This window comes from Leptodactylus fuscus, chromosome 9 (genome assembly GCF_031893055.1).
Source record: "Leptodactylus fuscus isolate aLepFus1 chromosome 9, aLepFus1.hap2, whole genome shotgun sequence".
Taxonomy (NCBI): domain Eukaryota; kingdom Metazoa; phylum Chordata; class Amphibia; order Anura; family Leptodactylidae; genus Leptodactylus; species Leptodactylus fuscus.
In genome coordinates this window covers 82,985,762-83,003,613 of record NC_134273.1, presented here as the reverse complement: position 1 = coordinate 83,003,613, position 17,852 = coordinate 82,985,762, and the positions used below count along the sequence as shown (strand labels likewise).

Below are 17,852 nucleotides of genomic sequence, written 5' to 3'. Positions count from 1 at the left end.
CATTACATTACTTATCCTGTTTTATACTCCAGAGCTGCGCTCACTATTCTGCTGGTACAGTCACTGTGTGCATACATTACATTACTTATCCTGTACTGACACTGAGTTACATCCTCCAGAGCTGCGCTCACTAGGTATAACACAGTAATTCTTCTATATGACTTGTACCTTCTGCTGTAGCTGTCGGGCTCTGCGCTGGGACGACCTCTGTTGGAGAACACGAATCGTCCTCCGATGGCGACGTAGTCTGACCTTCTTGCCATTCTGAATGCCATTGTAATATTCCACACAGTCTGTTGGAGCTTCTGGTTTGAGGTTTCCCTATGGAACATATAAGTGATGAACACGGCTGAATTATATCTATATAGAGTAACAATATAAGCCAAAATACACATGGCACCCCAGACACGAGCCTGCGAATATTACAGTATTCATATGAATTGGGCTGCAATACCAGGCACAGCCTATGGCCAAGAGTGGCGCTATTCCTTTAAAATACACAATTTTTTGCTTTCTGACCCACATAAAACTAGAGAGACCTTGAACACGATTTCAGTGCGGTTACTTTTTGTCCTTGTTATTCTGAAGTCGAAACCCCCAACTAGAACAGACAGGCTCGATACTTAAACAAAACAGACATGTGCCCAGATACAACCCGGGATCTTAGAAGAAACATAGAGGATTAGTGCAGAGCCGCGGTACAGACCCTTCTACTGTACACAGTATATATGTATATGGACCACAGACGTGACCCGATCCTGGAATCCAGGGATTCTCACTGGTAGTCGGAGGTAAGATCCAACCTGAGGAATGTAAATGGGGCACAGAGGGCAGGAGGCAAGCTACGCTCCCTGGCAGCCGGCCACCTATTTAGTCACGTTTCTTTCCCCTAACAATGGCTCTTTTAGGAATCCAGGGCAGGTGAAATTTCTCCATCTCGCTAATCGTATGGCGAGATAACTCTAAGCTGCCAGCGCGGCATAGCTGGTAACGTAGAAGGAAGGTTGAGATTTCCCCACACAATGGCGCCATTTTCTATTGTGGCAGACACAGTGATGGTCCTGTCCTATATGCAAATTTGTATGGTTGACAATTAAATTCAATCTCCGCCTTTTAACCCTTTATGCTGAATAATATCAGAATACATTTTTATAGTGGTCAGAGTTCAGCTTTAATGATACACTGCTCCAAACCTCCCGCAGTCAAATAGATTTACAGTAGAAGGACAGCCGCCACTAGAGGGAGCTCAGGATCTGACTGTATACAGAGTTACTATTGAGATCCATGTGTAAGGAGTACGCAGTAAGTATCTGAGCTCCCTCTAGTGGCAGACAGGTAGAACTGATGTTGTGACTTGTTTGTATTCTAGTACAGGGGTCTCAAACGTGCGGCCCTTGAGGCCTCAGCCTGCGACCTCCCCTCCCAAGTTTTAAAGGTTGATTTGGTAGGTCACAGGTCATGTTAGGCCTGTATCCTAAAAGTTGGGGGCAGCTTGAGTGTACTATATGTATTTACCTCTCTGTTCCCCAATACCTCCCGCTCTCTTGCATGGCTTCGGGAGCAGTGAGGCAAGTACTGCCTGGGGGACAATGTACAATATGGGACCACATTAAACTATACGGGGCCACTGCTGGGGGAACATTTAACTATACGGGGCCTCATTTTCCTGGGCAACTCTGAGCCTATGAGTTATAATGATACTATCTTAATAACCTACCGGTGTTTGTGGGTCGGTGGGTGAAAGCCCCTTTGCGTTTTCGGCTTCATACGTGTAGTAATCCAGAGGCATGCAGAAGTATCCGGGCTGTACGTCGTCACACTGCCGACCTATGATATTGGAACGACAGTCGCACTGACCGTCCTCAAAGGAGCACCTGCAGAGAGATGGGGGGGAGTCCACTTACTTTTGGTACACTATAGATTTGGCATTTAATGGGTTAAAAAAAATGACAGACTTACCTGTTGTTGTATGCGCCACCAAAATCACAATCGCAAGGCCGGCACCCCATAACGTCATTACTGAGACCCCAAAACTCCGGCTGTTACCATGTATAAAAATATTGTCATAACAAATCCCATATGTAACTTCTTACATGGATGACATTGTACGCGGGTCACTCACCAGGCACTGGTTACAGTATCGCCCCGTCACAAAGCGCTTACAGTAACAGTCACCGCTGATCTGGTCACATGGCGTGCTGCCCGCTATGATGCCCCGGGGGTCACATCTACAGGCTGTGGGTGAAAGAACAATTGGGCATAAAGGTGGGAAGGAAGACAAGACAAAGGTATAGATGCCAAGGAGAATATGGGTGTCTGGTTGGAGGTAGAAGGTAGGGCAAAGAAGTGCTAGCCCCCTCTACAGGTAGGGGTGGGAACAGATACCTTATAGATTCCAATCATGACCCCTGCTTCTTGGGGCCTGTGCCCACCATGTTACTATATATGGTAAAGTTTGGGTAGATTAATGGGTCCTTACGTTGACAGCCCTCGGGGTCGTTTCTGCTGAGTCCAAAGAAGTTCTCTTTGCAGCTGTCGCAACGTTCCCCCTTCACGTTCTCCTTACAACGACACTGACCCGCGATCATCCCCAGGTTGACATTTGTGTGACTGTCACAGACGCCACCATCCAGAGAACCCACCGGATCACAGTCACAAGCTGCAGGAGGAAAGTCCAATATTTAGTTATGGTCAGTGGTCTTCACCCTGTGGCGGTGGAGGAAATACAAGGAGGACTGACAACTATACGGGGAATTGTAGTTGGAGAGCCACAGGTTGAAGACCTCACATGATACAACGCATGGAAGAAGTTGACTCACGGATACAAGCAGTCTCCGCCCGGATATCTGACCAGGGGTTCAGGTAGTAGAAAGGCTTGCACTGCTCACAGTTGCGCCCCATTGTATTGTGCTGGCAGTCATCGCACACTCCTCCACTCACCCCTCCGGTGGCTAGGTACACCGCCATGTCAAAGTGGCACTTTATGGAGTGGTTGTTACAGTTACACCCTAGAAGAGAACAAAGTCTGCAGTCATCCAATGGGCACATGGTTCTCATTCGTATCACCGGAGGTCACAAAGGCCGATGGGGCTTCTTACGTTTGCAGGTGTGCGGGTTGTTGGGTTCTGCTGGCCTCCATGGAAGATCGTGGTAGAAATCTTGGCAGTGCTCACAGTTCAAGCCGGTTGTATGATGCTTGCATACACAGCGACCATGGATCTAGAGGGGGGCAGCGGGTTATCCTATATTCTTTATTATCAGACACTTATAGGTAGATTAGTTTTAGGGAGATCTACATTGAAGACGTCTTCACCTCTTCTTCCAACCACACACATATGCATGTAGGTGTTGTCAGAAGGGAGGGAGAGTAAGAATCTTTTAACATGGGCAGCTTTTTGATGTAAAGCGCCTTGATCAAGGCCTGTAGTTACCGATTCTCCTCCAAATGGTAGCCAGTCACTTATATAAATACAGAGATAACCCTATATATTGCCCGTAGGATCGAGACGTCTGCCATTGTCCCATTGTAGTTACCATTCCCTCCACTCCTCCTTCGATGCCTTCCACAGGAGAACACTCCGAAGCGTGGCCGTAGCAGAAGCAGCTCCCGCGGACCACCAGCTCGTACACCGCGTAGTAGTATTTCTGCAAGACCTCTGCCCGCTGATCCAGCAGGTTATCTCCCAACGTGTGCAGTTTGGTGAAGTTTATCCTCAAGTTCGTAATCTGGAGAAGTTCTGAACAAAAATGGGTAAAATGTTATGAAGTGTCCATCAACGCAAGAACAAGACAACGAAGGGCAAGTTCACATGGCAGAATATGGAATTTGAGGTGGAGCGAAATCCGCCAAGTGAAGTGACTTCCCTCGTTGTAATCCCTCGCCGAGCTTTGGCCTTCTGCTGCGGCTTTGCCCCCATATATTAAATACCCTGCACTCTGTATCATCCGCCATCACCTTGAATCTCCACGCTATAGGGATCTTCCACTTTAATGGCTGGATCAAGAACTTTGAAAATCACCTAAAAACAAGGAACGGGATTCGGGGTTAAAACCAATAACATCCGATTGCAGCACACGACAATAATCTCCCAGGGTCGTGACGCCATAATCACCTCTCCCTCAGTGGACGGCTCGATGTCTGAGTATCTCTGGTCACAGATGACATCATCAATCCTCTGGAGCGTCTGGACCGGCACCCCGGGGAACATCTTGGTGCAGTTATATGAGAAGTAACGGTAAACTTTCCAGGTGCGCCCGAAGTCTGATGACCTTTCTATCAACATGGCGGCAGGTCGGAACGTCTGGAGGATTATGGGAAATGGTGGTGAAATATGATGGGGTCACATTTAGCAGATAAGGGGTTTCGGGATTATTAAAGAACTTTTAGTGATTTGTTAGAACAATGTCACAGAGGCTAGAGAGAAGTGAATTTACCTTAAATTTCATGATGAGGTGAGTAAAGTGAAATTCTGCCTCCAGGTCCAGCCGTATACTCACTGTCTCCACCCCTACAAAGATGGACAACCACCTTAAATCACCAGTAAAGTCCTCCAATCATCTGTCTGTCAAGTTGGTAGAAATTCGATCCAACTTTTCTTAGATAAATATATTTCTGGGAAAGTTGGGTGACAATTAAAATGGCCAGCTAGATGGCCTAGGCCAGGGTGTGCCCACGCTAAGAGGCGGAGGCTAAATGGTAAAAATAGGTTTCAAAAAATGCCAACTTAATTTTTTTTTTTAGCATGAACCCATATCAATGTCTCAGGAACCCCATTGCAGTGACAGCCATATTGGTTGTTGCCAAGGTCATGACTTGAGAGGTTGCAGGGGGTGCAATCGCACCCAAGTCCAGGAGCCTTATAGGGCCCATAATGTGTCTCTTCCCAGTACTATAAACTATACATCATGGTTGGGGTCTGGTCTAGATTTTGCAGCGGGCCCAGGAGCCACAGGGGGCCCATAAGTTGTCTCGAACCAGTACTATACACTGTACATCATAGTTGGGGGCCTGGTCTAGATTTTGTTGCGGGCCCGGGAGTCTCTGGTTGTTTCCCTTCTTCTCCAATAACTAAGAAACCCTAGAATATATTTTTAGGAGCGGAGCGCCCCTTTAATGGCCCCAGCCCTGCCGCCTCTGTGTCACTCGCTACGGTTCTGGCCCCGGGGTCTATTCTTTTTATGAATTACAAGTGACTGAAAGGGTAAGAGAGATGGCGGAGGGCCAGGGGACCGCGGGCTGCCTGCTCGCCATGAGTCATTCATTCCACAATCCCATTTGTGTGTGTGTTGTGCTTCTGTGCTGGCAACTGTTTAACGATATGTAAATATATGCAAATGAGGTTTTAATAGGGAGATTTAGTGCAATTAAGTCCAATATGTAACAATGCTAAGTGATGTCTGGGTCACGCTGGATTTCTGAGCATTCACATGGCTGACGCTGATAGAAGGAAAACCTGAAGTAGCCGGGGAGAAGCACAGACGGCCATTGTCCGCCCAACAGCTGGGGAACTACAAGGCCAAAGATGCCCTGCCCATGTGGTGGCAAAGGCGTAGCGAGCGGTGGGGCGGAAGTGAGAGGAAGCAAGGATTGGATTTACATAACAAGGAGCCGTGACGCTGCATACTGAGCGCCTGGATCATCTTTATCATCTATGCTTTGGTGATTGCATGACCGGAACATTCAGCTTTGCAATTGCAACATGGCTGACTATGGTTACAACTTCCTGTCTCCAGTTACAATAGGAAGCGCAGCTCTGAGGTACATACTGCTGCTCTACCAAGTGAAATATTGCACAGACACTCATGAGCACTTGTACACTGTTATACAGAAGGCGCCTTTGCCATTTTCTTACCGTTTTCCGACTGCCACCATATCTTCTCTCCCTCTCGTCCCGTCAGGTAGATCACGTTCTGGATTCTGTGGCTCCCCCTCTGGTAGGGGGCGCGGGAGTCGCACATAAAACACTTCTCTGACTCCTGGAATAATAATGGATTAGATTAAATTTCACCAACCCGTTAAGTGACTGGCATGGCATTAGATGGGGTTGACCATTGTTGAACCCCATGGGTCACATTATTACATTGGGGCCTGAGAAGCCTGATGATCCTTTGGCCCAGCCTGAAATCTTATAGGAGTTGTCTCGGATTAGAAAAAAATGATTTCTTCCAAAAACAGCGCCACCACTGTCATCAGTTTGTGCAAGGTATTACAATGGAGCTGAGCTGCAGTACCAAACATAGACCATGGACAGGTGTGGCGCTGTTTCTTATAACCTTGGACAGCCACTTTAAAGAAATGTCTTAAATACCCCATTGTAACAGGTTTGGCCCCAGGTACCTTGGAACTATACAGACTCCATGGCTATATTATATCACACCATGCAGTATTATAGGACATCGCTCTATTATAAGAGAGCCAAGTGGAGCAAGAACACAACCGAGTCTGGTGGCTTCATTCATTGGCTTTCTTCAGGTACCGGCAGCGACAACAAGGCGGCTTTGTTAGGCCTGAGACTGTGCCCAGTTTGTCAGATAAGGTGCTGGCCCGCTTCCTTGACATATTTCTGTTATCTCTCTGACTACAGCCAACCCAAGAATGCGCCTTCAAGGACAAGTCTATAATAAGGATTGTGTGCTCATACCAAGATAATGGACAGGAGCCTCGAGAAGGAAACTATGAGTCAGTGGGGAGAGACTGGCCATAGACAGGGCAAATGGGGCAAAATAATATATATACGTAGGGTATTTGAGTTTTCTGCCCATTAGTTAGAAGACAGAATGGTTATAAAGAGCGTCTCTCGCTCTGGAGGACCCAGCAGGTCTGTGCTTTACATGGACACCATGTAATACCTAATGTCTCCAGTGGAGGCACTGCAGAAAAACACAGATTGCAACTGATCGCTGCAGAGATCTGAGATACATCGATAGACTTTACGCTACTTTACTGCTTATGTTTATATAAAAAGTTGTGCATCCTGACGCTATCGTACCGAAAGATGGCTGACAATGCAGTACTCCTGAGGGGTCTCCATCCCGCACGTAGAGGAGGCGGTGAGGCTCTGGGCCCGTCCAATGAGCAGATTTCCTGTAGCGGGATAACAACCTCCATCTGTACATCCATGTTGGAGAAGGTCTGGCTCTTCAGCCGCTACCTCCAGTATCTTCACTGTAATGAGACAGAAACGGTTAAAGGGCATGTATACGCTATATACACTACAATATACATCACATTCGTTACGCTATATACACTACACTATACATCACATTCATGTTTATAAATAATAAGGCAATTCTGTAAAAGTCTGTTATAAATCTCTTATAGATTGTGTCTACAGCTTCTATGCAGAGCTATAGGTCTCCATGATCCCTCGATTATGTATTGCTGATCTATGAGGGTACTAGACCCTTTCATTGATCTTTCAGCTATTACATACTGTATGATGGGTGACGATGTCTAATATCACCCAGCTTTCTATAAGCCCTGAATGGCTCTGTGTCCATCACGGTCTGTACAAGGCGTCACACAGGATCGAGTGTCTCTACCCCATACTTCCTCTCTATAGAGAACAGGTTCTGCTGCGATTGTCCTTTATTCACCTTGCACAATAATTCAGTCGTGTCAGGGCTGATATACGGCGCTCGGTTAGGCAGAGATCCAGCTTTTCCTACCTAAGATCCTCATATCCATACATAGTGTATCTATAGGGGGTGCAGACGTGGCAACTGCACCTGGGTCCTGCCGCCTGAAGGCTACATAACAAAATACTAGGATTATAAATGGCACATGATACAGAGCGGGGGGTTTGTTACTTCTTATATCACTAACAGTGGGAAGAGCAGCTCTGAAGCACAAACTGCTGCTCCAACGTGTCACATACTGAGCAGTTTAAGCAAAGAGGAACATTCTTGGGCAGATGGAGGATTTATTATACAGGGGAAGGGGCTGTGGACCCTCGATTACGATGTATCATGTAGTGCCATGAATGTGAATAACATAACACCTACTTGGGCTGGTAACTACAAGTCCCCCCTCCACCCAGTTCCTCCAATGATATCACTCCTATTATTTTCTACTTTAATCTGATCCGTAAAACCTCCTCCTGCTCTATAAGCTCCTGTATATGGAGCGTTGCGATGTCCGCTAGACTGAGCAGGAGATATTCGCAGGGTGAAATCAAACGTCCAGGCCGCATCAGTACATCTGACTGACTCTGAATTGTTTGGCACAGAAGCCCCGGTCACATCGCTGCGCTCCTATTCTTCTCGCCCCTCAGACCTGATCATACATCTTATGAAGTCAGCGCTCAGTCCTGCACCACCCGCGGAAGTTGTGAGCAAAGCTGGTTGTCACTGCACATAACAAGACCCAATTCTATAAGAACGAAGGGCCCCTCTCTGCCAGCAACATACAGCCTCGCATACCTAAAATAAGGATTGCTATTATCTTTGATTGGATGGATAATCCCTGGTGGTCTAGGGCAGTAAAGGGGTTAATTATAACTTTCCTAATGGTCTAAATTGCAAAATCCCTTGTTGGGTAGAGACATGAACAGGTTAATGATAACATTCCTGGTAGGCTGGGGAAGTGTAGAGGTTATTGGCAGCATCCCTGGTGGGATAGGGGAGTGAAGAGGTTAATAATAACATTCTTGGTGCAATAGGGAAGGGTAGAGGTTATTGGCGGCATCCCTGGTGAGCTAGGGGAGTGAAGAGGTTAATAATAACTTTGTGGAATAGGGAAGTGTAGAGGTTAATAATAACATTCCTGGTGACCTAGGGGAGTGAAGAGGTTAATAACAACATGCTTGGTGCAATAGGGAAGGGTAGAGGTTATTGGCAGCATCCCTGGTGAGCTAGGGGAGTGAAAAGGTTAATAATAACTTCCTTGGTGGGATAGGAAAGTGAAGAGGTTAATGATAACTCCCCTAACCCACCAGGGATGTTAAGAGGTTAATGGTAACATCCCTGGTGGGCTGGGGCGATAAAAGAATCATTAAGAACATTCCTGGTTGTCTAGGGCTCCCCTGGTGATCTGCACCTACATACAAACAGATATTAAATCAATATGGAGACCCTTTGGCCCCAATACAAAACCTGTAAGACCCCACCTAGCAGGTGCCATACTGGTATCTTCCTATATGGCAAAGGGTCCTTCAGACACCAATGCCCACATGTAACTGTTACGTCTGCGCCCCCTACAGGTGCACCCCCAGATGTAGAGATTATACGGCAAACCATCCGTTCCCTTACAATGTGATGTGGTTCCAGCCGATAGATGAACATCTGGTGCCAGTCCAGTGATCTAGATGACGCCAAGGGCAGTAGACCATGCCCAGCTCCTTACTGATGTGATCTAGAAGCATGGCATCTCAGGGGTTAATCTTAAAATGTTCTTACCTGTTTATAGAACTATTAATCACGGCCATGGAATGGGAAGAATGTTAAGCACTTATAGTACAGGGCATTGGCTGGGCTAAACATTACCTCGTACTAGGAGCGGCCGGGCGGCAGCAAACACAGGCACTGACACCGGGTATGTGACAAAGGAGGCTTTATTATCAAGCAGGGGTTAATCCCTCCCAGATTATGGACAGACCCCTGAATATGGCTGGACTTGGCGTCTGCTGGACAGGGTGTGTAGGAGTCAGTACTTACAGGACACCACGTGTATCCTGGTGCTACAGGTGATGGTGATCATGTGACTTATGCAGCATCGGAGGAGGACGTGGTAAATTTAGTAGCCCCCTCATATAGGACCAACATTGTCCCTATAACAGGGCCACAACCTCTATGAGGGTCCATTCAAATGACAGCATCAAAACTAGATGTTAGAGATGGGGTACTTAGTCTATTGGCACCAGCCCCCCACCTGCCAAGTGCCATTTATAATACTGATGTCTTATGTGGCCCCTCCTCGGGCACCAGGACCAAGGTATGGCTGCGTCCTCAATCCCCCTATAGCTACATCGCTTCCTGCACAGGAACAACTGGTGTAGCCACATCATTGTCACTCTGTATGTGGTAGCACAGGGGGTGTTATAGTAGATTGACTATATGTCACTGTAACATGGGTGGTTCTGGCGGGCACTTACACTTACATGATCTGCCACACTCTGTTTGGTCTTCCTGCTGCCATGTTCTTGCTGTCCTATCCTCTGCTCCTCCTCCATGCACTGACAGGGCACGTACCAGCCCCTTTTCTCTCAAAGTGAGAACCTGAACCTGTGTTACTCACCCTGGCCATTTGCCTGACCTCTAACTACTCACAAACTCTGCCAGCCCTGCCCTCAGCCTGTACCCAGACTCCTCTCTTCCTGAGGTCTTGGTGCTTCACACCAGTGTCTCTTGACCTGCCAAGTAAGGTGTCCCCTGCTCCTAGACTACTCCTAGAGTCCACAAGGGAGAACCTGAACCTGTACTTCTCATCCTGACCTCTGTCTACTCATAGCCTCTGCCAGACCTGACCTCAGCTGTACCCAGACTCCTCTCTTAACTTACCCCTTGATTCCTTGTACCAGTGTCTTTTAACCTTCACTTGGCCTACTCCTAGAGTAGTCTTAAAGGGAGAACCTGAACCTCTGCTACTCACCCTGACCTCTGACTACTCACGAACTCTGCCAGCTCTAACTTAGGCTTGTACCCAGACTCTTATCTTGCCTATGCTCTTGGCACTTCACAGTGGAGTCTCTTGACCTATTGATTCCGGTGTAGATGACCGGTGACTACTCCTAGAGGTCGTGGTACCTGGTGGTCTCCTGCAGAGAATTCCAGACCCCTGTGTAGGAGTGAAAGGGTGAAAACCAGGAGACCACAACCTCAAAGATAGCCCAGTGGTCAATGGTTTGGTGGCACAAGGGGCTGTTACATTTCCTCTCTTCTTTATGTAAGTCCCAACCATGGCCAGTAGATTGACAACTCAAGTGTATTATAACTATGGTAATATGTGGGGAGTCCAGGACCACTGTCAGTCCCCCCTTAGTACATACCTTGCAGTTCGGAGCTTGGGAAGAATAAACATATGTGATATCCTCAGCCCACACCATTTCACGGCCAACTATGTGCAACTACATGATCTTATATTTTCAGTTCTATATGTGTAGGAGTGGACGGAACAATGGAGAGACGTCTCCGAGACTGCACAGTAGCTAGGCATGGTGTAAGACGCTTAGATGGAAATATTCAATGTAAATGGAACAGAAGGAGTTAATTCTATATTCTGCTGACAACATATTTCTATCTTCCAGCACATGGGTGTGTCAAGGGTGCAAGTTATAATGGCGTCATCCGTATAGTGCGGCAGAGTTTGTCCTCTTATGGATATAAATGAGTTGGGTTACTTATATGGCACCAACATATTCCGTAGTGCTGTACACACATTGTCACTCACCGTCCCATACAGGGCTCACAGTCTACATTCCCCATCAGGAGGATTGTGGGAGGAAATCGGAGTAACTGGAGGAACCCTACACAAACGTGAGGAGAACATACAAGCTCCTGGCAGATCCAAATCTATGACTAACCACTGACACATGAGGCCGAGACAGTGCCCCCTACAGGATCCAGGCTAACCGAAAAAAAATCAGATGCAGATCAGGTGCAGATCTGGCTGTGACTAGTGCACAAGATAATGCAACATAATAAGGAGATGTAAGAGATAGAAGATTAATCCTAATCGTGGACCTGCTGGTATAAAGCGAGAGCAGCATAAGTATAAAGCATGGATCAGTGGTTGCCTAATCTCAGTATTAGCCTCCAGATTTGCCAATTTCACCCCTGCCGGTCCCCACAATAGATGGCGCTCTACTAAATGACCCAGAAGAATCTCTTATCCCGGCAGCTTTATTTGCCGATATCTGACGGATACAATCTCCATTGGTGACATTCCGTACACTATGGACACAATGATGTTTCTGTGGTTACTGAGCGTTCTAAGAAGCGTCAAATATTCACGTCTGCCAGCTGGCGATGACGGCCGCGGCCTGGGCTGCCCAGTGTCAGGTTAGATCAGTGATCAGCGATGCAACATTCGCTCGAAAGACGGAAACCCGTCTGTTCCATTAAAGGTTCTATCAATGTTTCCACCTTTTGTTTCAATTCTGCGTCTCCATAACAACAGACTACAAACAAACCCTGCGCAGTCTGATCCTGCAGTCATGTGCTGCTCCCTCTGCTCCTTCTTCAGATACAAGAGAAGAGCCCTACTGTGTTTCCCCGATAGTAAGACGTAGTGGGACTTTTGGGGGGTGGGCTAATGTAAGACGTACCCCGAAAGTAAGACATAGTAAATGTCTAAAAGTAAAAGTAAGACATACCGTAGTAGACATAAGACGCACCGGACAGCGCTGCGCCTTATAGTCCGGTGCGCCTTATAGTCCGGTGCGCCTTATAGTCCGGTGCGCCTTATAGTCCGGTGCGCCTTATGTATGAACCTAGGCAGGACTATAAGGAGCATTACCCATGAGCGCCTTATAGTCCTGTCTAGGTTCATATATAAGGCGCACCGGACTATAAGGCGCAGCGCTGTCCGGTGCGCCTTATATGTGATTGAAAGCGGCGGCACACCGACTTTGCCGGCGGCCGCTTAACCCCCCGCGTGCCAGCCGCTTCTATTCATTTCAATGGCACGCTTCCATTGAAATGAATGGAAGCGCTCGGCACGCGAGGAGTTAAAGGGATTCTACCAATAAAAGAAGTTCTTTCCTCTGACCACGTCGGAATAGCCTTAAAAAAGGCTATTCGTCTCCTACCTTTTGCCATAGCCAGCGCCGCCTTCTTCCTGAGCTGCGTCCGCCCCTTCTGTGTTGTCTTCTTTGGGCCTCATGGATGACGCATGCGCAGTCGGCTCTAACAGGCTCTCGCAGCCAGAGCCGACTGCGCATGCATCATCCATGACGCCCAAAGAAGACAACACAAAAGGGGCGGACGCAGCTCAGGAAGAAGGCGGCGCTGGCTATGGCAGTAGGTAGGAGACGAATAGCCTTTTTTAAGGCTATTCCGACGTGGTCAGAGGAAAGAACTTCTTTTAATGGTAGAATCCCTTTAAGCGGCGGCCGTCGGCAAAGTCTGCCTGCCGCTTCCATACATTGCAATGGGAGCGCGCTATTCAAATAGTATTCGCGCATCTCTAACTTCAATTGTAAGAAGTTACAATTGAAGTTAGAGATGAACGAATACTATTTGAATAGCGCGCTCCCATTGCAATGTATGGAAGCGGCCGGCGGCCGGCGCTTAACTCCTCGCGTGCCGCCGCTTCAATCCATCAACCCCTGTCATTTTTTTTCCAATATAAGACATACCCCGAAAGTAAGACATAGTGGGACTTTTGGGGGTAAAAAGAATGTAGGACATTGTCTTACTTTTGGGGAAACACGGGTAGATACAAAGTATGTTTGCAGTCTGTAACCATGGAGACACATCGCTCCGCACCGTGGCTGTATACAGATAACGACAGGTGATTCTTTTAAGTAATACTATTGGTAACGTTGTATTTTTTTTATTTTGGACGCATCGGAGCAATTTTAACAAGGGATTGTGAGCGATAATGAGACGTATTACATAGGAAATGTCATTTGTCGCTCCTGGGCCCCAGTGCCGGTCTGTACCAGGGGCCCCATCTATCCGGTCCCATTTATAATACTGGTGTCTTCTTATGTTACAGAAGTGCCTTGGAGACCCCAGGGGGGAGTGCTGCCTCTGCACCCCCGAATAGAGGTGATATAACATCACAGCCACGTGTGAACACCGTCCTGCGGAGACGTCAAGCTGATGTTCAGAACATTGTGTTTCCGTAAGGAGCGAGCAATGAAGCAAGCCTGCATTCTTTTCCTATCCAGTGCACCTCACAGGAATCACAAGACGTATATTCCATGCTTCACATCGTGCAGTATACGGCTGGCCTTAACCCCGTCTGTGCTGAGCCATAGCCACCGGTCAGCTTGGCAGAACAGGACTGTTATATGTATTAGCCGTGTGCAGATACAAGGCTGCAGCGGGTCAGATACATTGTATTTCTACAGACTGGGATTAGAGGAAAGAGCGCCACTCTTGTCCACTGGCTGTGCCAGGTATTGCAGCTTAGTTAGATTCAAGAGAACAAAGCTAAACTGCAATACCAGATATTAAAAAAAATTGAAAAATACTCCATCAATCCCACATCACCAAAACATAACAAGCTTACCCAAAATCAGGAGAGACGCTAATCTCTGCCGCCATGTTATTTTCCGATGCGTCATCTGCAAGTTGATGTTTCAGGAACTATTTCCAAATTCGAGTCTTTTCACCTAAAAAAAAAAAAGCAAAAAAACCCTAAACACTTAAAATATCAACAGTTTAAGGGGCAAACACCTAAAAATCGCCAATGTTGGCCATATGCAATAAAAATAGATGGCGGCTATTCCACATTATGGCCATAATGTACATCGTAAAGAGACTATCCAAGGGTCTTAGTCTTGTTTTTGGAAACAGCGCCACTCTCATCCATGGACAGGTCTGGTATTGCAGCTGCATCTCATTCAACATAGGAAGATACAAATGGGGTTTCACAGGCTTGGGTTTGATACCAAAAATATATATGACATATATATACCGCACACACACTCTCGTAGTGATAGTGGGGTACCATGAACGTTTGACCCTGAGTATCCCATAAAACCCCAGGGCCACCGCCAATGGTATAAAGGTACCATGATAAATCAAGCTTATCCCCAGTGAAGTCATCAGAGACGGGCGGAATGGCTGACTCTGCCACACACAGTGGTTGCCCCTCCCCCTTATTGTCAGGACCCGCCCTCCCAGCAGGTTTCGGTCATGGACCACTCCATAGCAATAGATGTTCTCATAAAGAGAGATTTATGGAAACACCAACCCCGTAGTTTTTTTTTTTTGTTTTTTTTTAGAAAATTTACTTACAATCCTTCCTGTTTAATTGTTATGGTTTAATACCATAAGGAAGTCCATGAAAGAGCCCAGGGGAGGAGATGTTACACATAATAATTCTCAGTGTGTCTATCATTACCAAAATATTTCCATCTAAATATCCAGAGATATAACACTATGGGGAGAAAACATTCCCAATCATGGGCAAGATAATCCGGATATAAAGTATTGTATCTCTAAATCAACTAAATGGACATATAAGATAGATAGATAGATAGATAGATAGATAGATAGATAGATAGATAGATAGGAGATAGATAGATAGATAGATAGATAGATAGATAGATAGATAGATAGGAGATAGATAGATAGATAGATAGATAGATAGATAGGAGATAGATAGATAGATAGATAGATAGATAGATAGATAGATAGATAGGAGATAGATAGATAGATAGATAGATAGATAGATGATAGATAGATAGATAGATAGATAGATAGATAGATAGATAGATAGATAGGAGATAGATAGATAGATAGATAGATAGGAGATAGATAGATAGGAGATAGATAGATAGGAGATAGATAGATAGATAGATAGATAGATAGATAGATAGATAGATAGATAGATAGATAGAGAGATAGGAGATAGATAAATAGATAGAGAACATTTTTTCCTTTCTTTCACCTATTTCTCTCTATTTCTTGTATCTATTGCAAATCTTGCTTTATCTATTTTATCTATCTAACATATAATCTCCTATCTATCTATCTATCTATCTATCTATCTATCTATCTATCTCCTATCTATCTATCTATCTATCTCCTATCTATCTATCTATCTATCTATCTATCTATCTATCTATCTATCTATCTCCTATCTATCTATCTATCTATCTATCTCCTATCTATCTATCTATCTATCTATTTATCTCCTATCTATCTCCTATCTAGCTATCTATCTATCTATCTATCTCCTATCTATCTATCTATCTATCTCCTATCTATCTATCTATCTATCTATCTATCTATCTATCTCCTATCTATCTATCTATCTATCTATCTATCTATCTATCTATCTATCTCCTATCTATCTATCTCCTATCTATCTATCTATCTATCTATCTCCTATCTATCTATCTATCTATCTATCTATCTATCTATCTATCTATCTATCTATCTATCTATCTCCTATCTATCTATCTCCTATCTATCTATCTCCTATCTATCTATCTATCTATCTATCTATCTATCTATCTCCTATCTATCTATCTATCTATCTATCTATCTATCTCCTATCTATCTATCTATCTATCTATCTATCTATCTATCTCCTATCTATCTATCTATCTCCTGGTTATATACACCTGCCCCTTCCATCGCCTCCTCCGGCCTGTGTATAAAGTGCAGAGACTTCTCCTCCTCTAGTTAGTACCAGAGCAGATACTTCTCAGACGTCTTCCTTCCACGTCCAGATGATTTTGTCTTTCTCTCCCTACTACAGCCCAAATATACTTCTAGATAAAGCAGGACATGCAGCCGTTACCTTGAGGTGGACGTCACAGACTCCGGCGTCTTCTAGAACTTGGTGCCAAGGACTAAATCTCGGTACAAACTTAAAGACGGAAAATTCAGTATCTTATCTCTGGGCGAGGGTCCAGCCCCCCAATGATGCTCGGGGGGTGTTATACCAACTTACAGCGTGAGAACACTAGCAATGTGAAAACAAACAAGCAAAAGTGCAGCGAGCGAGCAGGACTAACGGGGCAGCGCTCCCTCCCTCCGGCCCTGATCCTAAATGGAGTGATTCTTATTCAAATTGGTACTGTCACTGGTGAGCGCAGGCCTGAAAGGGGAGCACATGGTTTCCAAGCTACAGGAATGCAGAGACTGATTTTTTTCTGCTCCGTGGGTCATACACTAAGCCTGCAGTCTCCATCGCTTTTTTATTTGGGACCGTACGGACCCCCCCCCCCCCCTTCCCTCTCTGCATTAGTCCTGCTGGAAAGTTTTACAGGACTGGCAGCAGCTTTCGGAACAAGCAGCAAATATATTCATGGCCTCCTTATAAACATATAAACCCTGGGCGATGTAGACATTTATAGGGGACGGACAGATTGTCCAGGGTTGCAAAAATATGGGTGCATTCTTCTTAAAACAGCGCCACACCTGTTCACAGGTTGGTTGCGGTACTGCAGCTCAGCCCCAGATGAGTAACTTGAGGCTGCTGGACCCTAATGCTGAATCTGTAATGGGACCCCTGACCATCTTGTGCCCTGTACAATAGTCGTATGTGGCAGGGGGTCCTTTGGGGGCGACTGCTACCTCTGCACCCCTATAACTGCAATACCAGACACAAACCACGGAAGGCAAGAAATTGTTTTGGAAGAGGTTTTTTAGAATCCCTTTAATAATATCATATGTAGCAGAGCTAAACTGGTCATGTCACCTTCCTCTATAGGATATAGATTATACAAATGGATCTGCCATTGGAGTGACCCCTTAGATCCAGACATGGAGCAGACGTTCTCAGATCCGCAGGTGTCAGAGAGGCCGAAGAGTTCCTCATGGGATACTCGGAGTGTCTGCGGTGTGGTAGAGCCGAGTTTGTCATTTAGCACAATGGTTTTGGCATTCAAGGCATGAAAGTTACAATGTTTGTAGAATGTTCCTGTTTGGGGCCAAAATTGTAATTTTTCCCCCATTTTGTGGACCATTTGCCACTTTCCCAAAAAGTGTCCTGACAAATTTATTATAACTTATGCCAGAAAACTGGCGCACTATATAAGTTATGCCAGGTGCAGAGGGTGTAGTGCCAGTTCTAGTGCCCGGGGCCTGCCATGTTGTGCCAAATCCTCATAATACTTGGGTGCATCTTGCACCAATGGAAGTGATAAAGAATGGCGCGGAAATCGTCAGCCTTAGTAAATTGACTCCGATGATGTTGCAATGTATTACAGCAATAGCAAACTCAGCTC

The 17,852-nt window shown here is 45.9% G+C and overlaps 1 protein-coding gene across 1 annotated transcript in view; it reads right to left on the bottom strand.

Moving 5' to 3' along the window:
• LOC142218306 (laminin subunit beta-1-like) overlaps positions 1-16,716 on the bottom strand; it is a 32,216-nt gene extending 15,500 nt beyond the window's left edge. The window contains exons 1-15 of the mRNA XM_075286917.1: positions 16,421-16,716; positions 14,177-14,279; positions 6,990-7,165; positions 5,853-5,976; positions 4,435-4,508; positions 4,113-4,301; positions 3,956-4,019; positions 3,535-3,737; positions 3,099-3,219; positions 2,820-3,008; positions 2,480-2,659; positions 2,123-2,235; positions 1,960-2,039; positions 1,718-1,874; positions 169-321 (exon numbers count right to left, since the gene is read on the bottom strand). Of these exons, the coding sequence (XP_075143018.1) occupies positions 169-321; positions 1,718-1,874; positions 1,960-2,039; positions 2,123-2,235; positions 2,480-2,659; positions 2,820-3,008; positions 3,099-3,219; positions 3,535-3,737; positions 3,956-4,019; positions 4,113-4,301; positions 4,435-4,508; positions 5,853-5,976; positions 6,990-7,165; positions 14,177-14,231 (1,878 nt within the window). The 5' untranslated portion in view covers positions 14,232-14,279; positions 16,421-16,716. The remainder of the gene's footprint in view (positions 1-168; positions 322-1,717; positions 1,875-1,959; positions 2,040-2,122; positions 2,236-2,479; positions 2,660-2,819; positions 3,009-3,098; positions 3,220-3,534; positions 3,738-3,955; positions 4,020-4,112; positions 4,302-4,434; positions 4,509-5,852; positions 5,977-6,989; positions 7,166-14,176; positions 14,280-16,420) is intronic.
• Between the last annotated feature and the right edge of the window lie 1,136 nt (positions 16,717-17,852).